The 7,164-nt window shown below is 37.2% G+C and overlaps 1 protein-coding gene across 1 annotated transcript; it reads right to left on the bottom strand.

Moving 5' to 3' along the window:
• LOC144638534 (glycine receptor subunit alpha-1-like) lies at window positions 1-5,621 on the bottom strand. Its single transcript, XM_078497728.1, has 7 exons — window positions 5,386-5,621; window positions 4,881-4,987; window positions 4,239-4,306; window positions 3,633-3,924; window positions 2,281-2,412; window positions 1,341-1,699; window positions 1-719 (listed from the first exon to the last, which is right to left on the bottom strand). Exons 1-7 carry the CDS (start codon window positions 5,442-5,444, stop codon window positions 432-434), a joined length of 1,305 nt encoding a protein of 434 aa, XP_078353854.1. The 5' UTR covers window positions 5,445-5,621; the 3' UTR covers window positions 1-431.
• Window positions 5,622-7,164: the final 1,543 nt, after the last annotated feature.

The raw sequence follows: 7,164 nt of genomic DNA, 5'->3' as shown, positions 1-7,164 counted from the left end.
CGAAAAGTACAAAGTTAAAGGTCACTTTAGCCTCTAAAAATTTCATCAGTATACTTAATTTAGTGTTGAGACTACCGTGACTCGTTCAGGTTAAGAAAACTGAAAAGTATATTAGAGGTATACGAAAAAAATCTTTTTACAGACGTCGTTTTCTTACTGGTTCTTAAAAGGACCATTCTCTCACCCCAGTAATCTTACGCCAACATGGTTATCATGCATTTAAAATAATAAGATATTCTATGTGTTATGCATCCAACCATAGATCGTTTGCAGTCACTTCAGGCCGGTTTAGAAACGGGCAGCACAGTTCTAATCCAGTTTGTCCGGTTTGATCTTGTTGTGCAAAGTTGTCTGTCTCCTTCATGCACTGAAACGTTTCGCTGATCTCAAGTTCTTCATCACTTCCCTCACAGCGAGCAGTCAATTGGATTTTAATTCTCTGTACTCAGAGCCAGCCAGTAAATAAGGTTGAAAATCGCGAACGATATAGGGAACATGTACCGGCAGCATTTGTTGGTAAGCACGCTAAGATCGGTTTTCTCTCTGTCTGTAGACTGGGTACAAGCCATACAACACGTGATCAGATTGTTTTTACACGGCGATTTTTTTTCAGGTTTGTTTCCTTGCTGGCTGACCAAATGAACTTGGCCATTGGCATCAGCAACGTAGTTTGGTTGGAAGCCATGCTTACACTGGAACACTATCTTGTTGTTTTGAGGCTTGGAAATGAAAGGAAATTTAATTACCATTAAATTGTATTGGAAATGTTATCCTTTTTTCTATTGTTAAGTTCGTCAGGTTAAGTTAATACATGCAGAAAATAGTTAATAGATAAATAAACTAATGCGTGATCGGTAAGTAAGCATGTAAGCAAGCAAGTAAGCCAGCCAGCCAACCAGCTAGTCCGTCCGTCAGTCAGTCAGTCAAACCTCTCTTTTTACGTGACATCATCAAAATCTAAAATTAAAAATCTCAAAGCAGGAGATGTTATTTTCACGAAGATTATTAAGGTGCCCGTACAATCCACAGGTAAACTAACTGACTCCTGCTTTGAGGACCTTTGAGCATTTGCGATTTTGTAATAAAAAAATTCGAACGTATTTAGGCGCTGGAAATTAAAATTTAACTTTCCCGTGTTTCTCTTCCTAGAACACGCTCATGTTTGAAGATGAAGATGAAATGACTTTGGTCTGTTAACAGAAAGCGCTATTATTTAAAAAGTGTTTAGCGTATGGAGTCAGCTGGGGCAAGGCCTTTAGGCGTTTCAGGAGACTCTTGCTTTCAAAGGGGCAGTTAACTGGACACAACTGACTGAACAGGTCAAATATTTTCTCAGTTACCTTCTTTTCTCCTTCTTTTTCTTCTTTTCTCCTCTCTTCTTCTTTTGAGCGGAACCTGTAAACGAGTAAATCTGTGACCAGCGTAGAAAACACAAAGATGAAGGAACCAAGAAGATACCAGTCAATTGCCTTAGCGTAGCTGACCCGAGGCATGGTCGAGTTACTGGAACCGAGCAGAAACACAATCGTAAGTATGGTCGTGACTCCGAGAGAAAGTCGTTCTCCGATGTAATATCGATCCATCCAGAACGAGATCCAGCTCAGTGAAACCATCACAATGCAAGGTATGTAGAATTGAATGAAGTAAAATCCCATGCGGCGATTAAACGTGAACGTCACGATCAAGTTTTTGTAATTTCCTAAAAACGAGAAAAGAATATGAGCAAAAAAAAACTGAGCTGACAGGTGCGTCGAAAATTCATAGATCCGTTAAACCAGGCAATTTTCTGGCAATTGTTTAGCGAACCAAGAAATAATTTATAGCAGGATCAGTACCCCATACCTATGGATTCTACATATTCTATAATTTCGTCGCTCCTGCAAGTGGTTCACGAAGAACAAGCAGCCAAATTATTCTGTTCTGCCCTAACAGATATGTGTAACATTCCTCGTCCAAATCTCGCAGAGTAATTGGGAATGGAAAGTGAAAATACTAGGCTAGATATTGCCATTCATCGCTATCATTCCTTCCGTCATTTGTCTCGGTAACTTTGTCTTGTTATAGTCTATGATTTCGATTGGCAGATAAAAAGAATTTAATACACGAATACTACATTGCTCACAATACTAAGGTGGCATTTTCTTCCCGTACAACAGGCACTGGCCATGTCAACTCCACCCCCGCATATCTGAGATTTTGTTTGAAATCACAAGGAAGCGATTGCATGTAAAAAGGTGTCAGAAAAAGTACAAAAAAAATGTGTCAAGAACTTTGTCTAACCTGAAACATAGGAAACCTTTTTTGACTCCACTTCAAATTTAACCACATCGAATTCGGCTAACTCCTCGCTGAAAAGCGTAATTGGCTCTTCTTCCTTCCACCGAAAATCCATCTCTTCAATAGTATGGCGGACTGAGAAGAAACCAAGCATACGACGTCATATTCATATCAATATGCTGAATATGGTACGATGTTGATCTATGACAATTTGTAACAACTGGTCAGAGCGGTAAAAGAGCGCTGTGAATGAACCTTGGGATGATTCAGTGTGGAAAAAAAAAACACTGACCAAAGCAAAGGGAAGCCCAACAAGAATAATTTCCTTCTGTAGAACGGTACTCGACGAAAGAATGTTTGGATTTTGTGAAATGGTATCCGAAAACTGTGGTAGAATAGCCCGGTCTATGATGTCCAGAATTACCCCGTGACTTTGATTGTGACGCGCATTGAGCTTTGAGAAATACACTATACAGGAAACCAGTTCCGTGACCATAAGAAACTTGTTTTGAAGAGTTTTTACTGACAAAAGTGAGGAGGGATTGATGGTTGTGTTTGTTGACTGCATTTGTACCAATATCACCAAGCATCCAGTAATTAACGATTCCCCCTGGGCTTTCCCCCATATAAGCTCTACAAGTACAGTTGTATCCCGATAACTCGAACCTTTTTCGATTCCCCTCCAGGTCATCTTCTTACTAATTTTACCCTCGCTAGCTTGAACCCCCGATTATTCGAACCGTTTTCGATTTCCCTTGAAGGTTCGAGTTATTGGGATTCAACTGTATTGTGCTTAAGCTGTTTTGGTCCAAAATGGTGTCATATATTTGTCAGGTCCTTTTGAGATTGAGTATGGTTTTAAGATAATCACGCAGAGGAGGCGGGACACAATCAGAAATACACAGTGTAAAAATATCACAGGGTGCTGATTGAATTTCTGTACAGGCGAATGAAAAATGGTTAAAAGCAAAATGTCTGGGAACCACGAGAGAGTCGTTTCATAGGTCTTCATACTTATGAACGCTTTTATTTTCAACGAAAAAGAGAAAAGGAGAGGTGAACCATTTAATATGATGAGCACAATTTAGCCCTTTCGATGCGCGCATGGCCTGTCATATAAACAGGCTTGGATTTTTTTAGGCCATGTCTACACATCTACATCTACACTTTATTAAGTCGAGAAAAATCGCGAGATATAATAATAATAATAATAATAATATAATAATTAATAATAATATAATAGATATCACACCAACTGTAAGAATCTAAATAAAAACTGATATCTACAGTGTATCTTATTAGACAGTTGTCGGTGTAGTATCGCTGTAAATATTTACAAGATGTGTTGTACTTACAGCTCTCCAAAGTCAAATGACAGCGCTGTACGTCCATTGGGAACTTGACAAGGTCCATCTGACATGCTCCCGCTATCCGCACATAAGCAAAGTAGAAAATCTGCCCTTTGTTGTCAATCAGCACCAACTGGTTGGATGTGAACACTTCGTAGTCGTTAGCGTTCGTAATATAAGTGTCTGGGAGCCAAATGCGCTCAACATCGGTCCCTCCCAGCGTCAGTGTGGCTTCGGTACCATGTGCAAGCCGTTTATCTATCCATTGTTGACGAAGATAAACGTACACTTGAAATTCCTAAAATTCGCAAAAGAGGTAGAAGAACAGTTTGAAGTATGCTGACACCTCAGTACAAGGAACTTAACATCTTCCATGATCCATGGATAAGGCGTCACACGGATTGTAAGACATGTGATGTCGTCTACAGCTTTATTTCTATCTTGCACAACACACAAGTATGACGTGAGTAGCACAAACCATGATCATGATAATGAAAAGTTAGGATAGGAGTTACAGGTGAGTTTAATACAGACGGATGCTAGTGTGGTAGAACTCTGCGATCATAAGTGACATTGTAGAGCTAAAACAAGATTGGAAATAGCCTCACTCACCATGTTCGATTCTTTGATCTCACTGAACGCCTTTATCGCCATGCTTACGTTTACAATCTCTGGACTGCCTGTCAAAGATGTAGCGAGTCACCCACTTAGAATCTCACTCATTACAAATTGAGTCAATCAAACACCCCAAAGACATATTCTCATGGTCTAAAAAATTTGTACGACCTTGATAATTATCGTATCCAAACTCAAACAAGCTGATAAACAATTAAATGTTATTGCAATAAGCTTGAACAATTAAGGTTAGTGATTTTCTAAACAAACTCGCACCACTTTTGCAACCAGTCAGAAGTAAAACGAAATCCAATCGTGACTGCACTCACACGTTTACCCGCGTTCCGTGCTGGCTGCATGCATTTGCTTCGAGTTTTGATTGTTTCACTGGATTGTCCGCAGTTTGTGTTTGGTCAGAGTAACAACTTTGTTTTTGGTTTCACGACACTCGATCGAAAATCGCTTTTTTTGTTTCTTCTGCTGGTTTGTTTGCTTCAATTACAGAAATTGGGCTGACATAAATAAACAGCCACTCATATTGCTGTGATTTATTCTAATAAAGCTAATCTCGGAAACAGAACTTTAGCTCAAAAGTTAAAATTCATAGTTATTTTCCTTTGACAGTAATAAAATAAATACCAGTTACGTTGGGTCTGGCCCTTTTGTCGTAGCATTTCTTCTTCAAATATCTGTCAAGTATTTCTGAAGCATTGGCTATCTCCTGGCGACTAATAGACGGGCTTTCACTGAACAAGACAAACAAAAATAACAATTATACATATGTTCTTATTAGACATTTCAAAAGACAAGGCGAACTGGCGAAGTCACGCTGAGATTTTTGTAGCAATATGGTGTAAACCTTATTTTTAATTCATTACTGATATAATTAGGTGGATTAGCATGACGCTTAAAACGCATGCGCGATCTATGGGTCTAATCTTGCAAGCTCAGGTCAATAAAACGTTCATGAATTCTTTTCAAATATGAAAATCCGCAACTTCATCCCTTTATAGCAGGCCTGCGTCACATACAAGCTCAGCCGCCGAAAACCCACTCCTTCTCCTCAAAGCATAATATCGTTATTTAACATTGTTAGGTGCTGTTTAGTATTATGGGGATGGAATTTCTATTACATGCTACGTACCTTTGCGAGATTTTCATAGGTAGCAGAAGAAACAACAGTAGCCCTCTTGAAAATGCCATTTGAATTAATTTCCGCAGTGGCTCCTGAGAATAATTAAGTGCAACAAAAATGACTAAAAGCCTCGTGATTGCTAGAAACAACTCTTATAAAACTCTTCTTTTGACCAATGTCTTAAAGAGGTGGTAGTTTGGAAAAAATTCATGACAACGTTATTCAATTTGTGCTTAAAAAACATTTTGTAAATGAAAGAATGTATAGGTGGTAGCTGCTACCAGTAGCTGGTTGCTAGCAAGGAATAACAGAGACAAGATCGGTCTCTCACTTTGGCGGCAGTAACAAAATCATTAATTGTTTATTCGAGCATAAATTCATTTTCATAACAGCTGGCATTTTGAAATTTAAAAAGAATTAACGCAAAGCTAGGACCTAATCTGATTGGTTATAATTTCGAAAAGATAAAAAAATGGAAAGCAATAAATTTCACAAACATAGTTATTGACACGATCATTTAAAGCCTGAATTTCCGTAAGTCGCTTATACTTCAGATAAGTTCTCTGCAATAAAGTTTTCTCGTGCGGATATCTTTGTTCATTTTAATGATCTCCATTTTCATTTATTCCTTTCAAGAGGATAGTACCCTAAAACTAACATCCTTGTTTGGCTGATTTTAAATTTTGATAGGTCATTCTTTGTTGCAAGAATACAATTTTGTTTCCAACTCGAAATATTACGTCTCCTTACAGGATAAAATCAATTGCTGTCAATGTTTACCATTCTGAGAATTTGCTGGTACATCAAGGTGATGATCCCTAGTTGATTATTTTGTTTATTCTCATTACCGGTAGGCTTTACAATGTATTGATAATCAAGGGAGAAATTAGATCTTGGTCACCCTTTGTAATTAAAGGTCTTGGTACAACCGTTTTATCCGTAAATTCTTCGCTTGCTGATTCTCTTATTCGTCATTTTGTCAACTTAAAGCAGTACAAAAAGATGGTGATATACATTTCTGTATGTAGCTACTTAGTATTTCTAACTCGGTTAAAATTTACAGAATTATGGATAACATTCAAAGTACAACATTTTCCACTGGGAAACTTGAGTTAAGAACAAGTAATATTAAAAGCTTAGCAATAACCTTGAAAGTACATAAAAGAATTTAATTCTTAAAAAATGTGTCCAAGATGAAGATTTTGAAATAACATCTACAAGAAATTAAAAATGCTTACATTCAAAATATGAACCAAAAAAATTTGTAAATAATTAAATGGATCTCTTGAGTTTGACTCTGTTATTTAAATTCCTGTTTGTTTATCACTTTTTTTGAAATATAGTTTTAAAATGATAATTTTTTTGCAGAACATTTAAGCGCAGATTCTTATGCCATTTACCGAGAAGGGTATAGCAATTTTTTCTATTTTATTATCGAATTTGTTGTGCCGGCTTTGAACATTTGCCGTGTTATTTAAATTTTTCATCATTTCTAACCGACCACATCCTAACATCCTTCCAGTGTAGTAGTTATCATTGTAGCTGTATCACGCACTGAAATATTCTCCATAATTTTTGTACTACGTTAAAAATACCTGCACGAAAAAGATTTAATTTTAAGGAACGTATGTTTCCTTATCACAAAATCGTTGAATTCAATATTCAAAAACACGGGTTCTTTTAAAATCCGTAATGGCATCATTTTGAAACATTCGTACTTTATATATTAATTTTTTTCGAATATAGGTTTATATGTGGCAATAGTTTCGTACCTGGTTTTTCTAGATG

The sequence above is a fragment of the Oculina patagonica genome, chromosome 14 (genome assembly GCF_052425735.1).
Source record: "Oculina patagonica isolate OP01 chromosome 14, crgOcupat, whole genome shotgun sequence".
Lineage (NCBI taxonomy): Eukaryota > Metazoa > Cnidaria > Anthozoa > Scleractinia > Oculinidae > Oculina > Oculina patagonica.
Note: the sequence above shows the minus strand (reverse complement) of the source record. Positions and strands in the feature narration are given on the sequence as shown.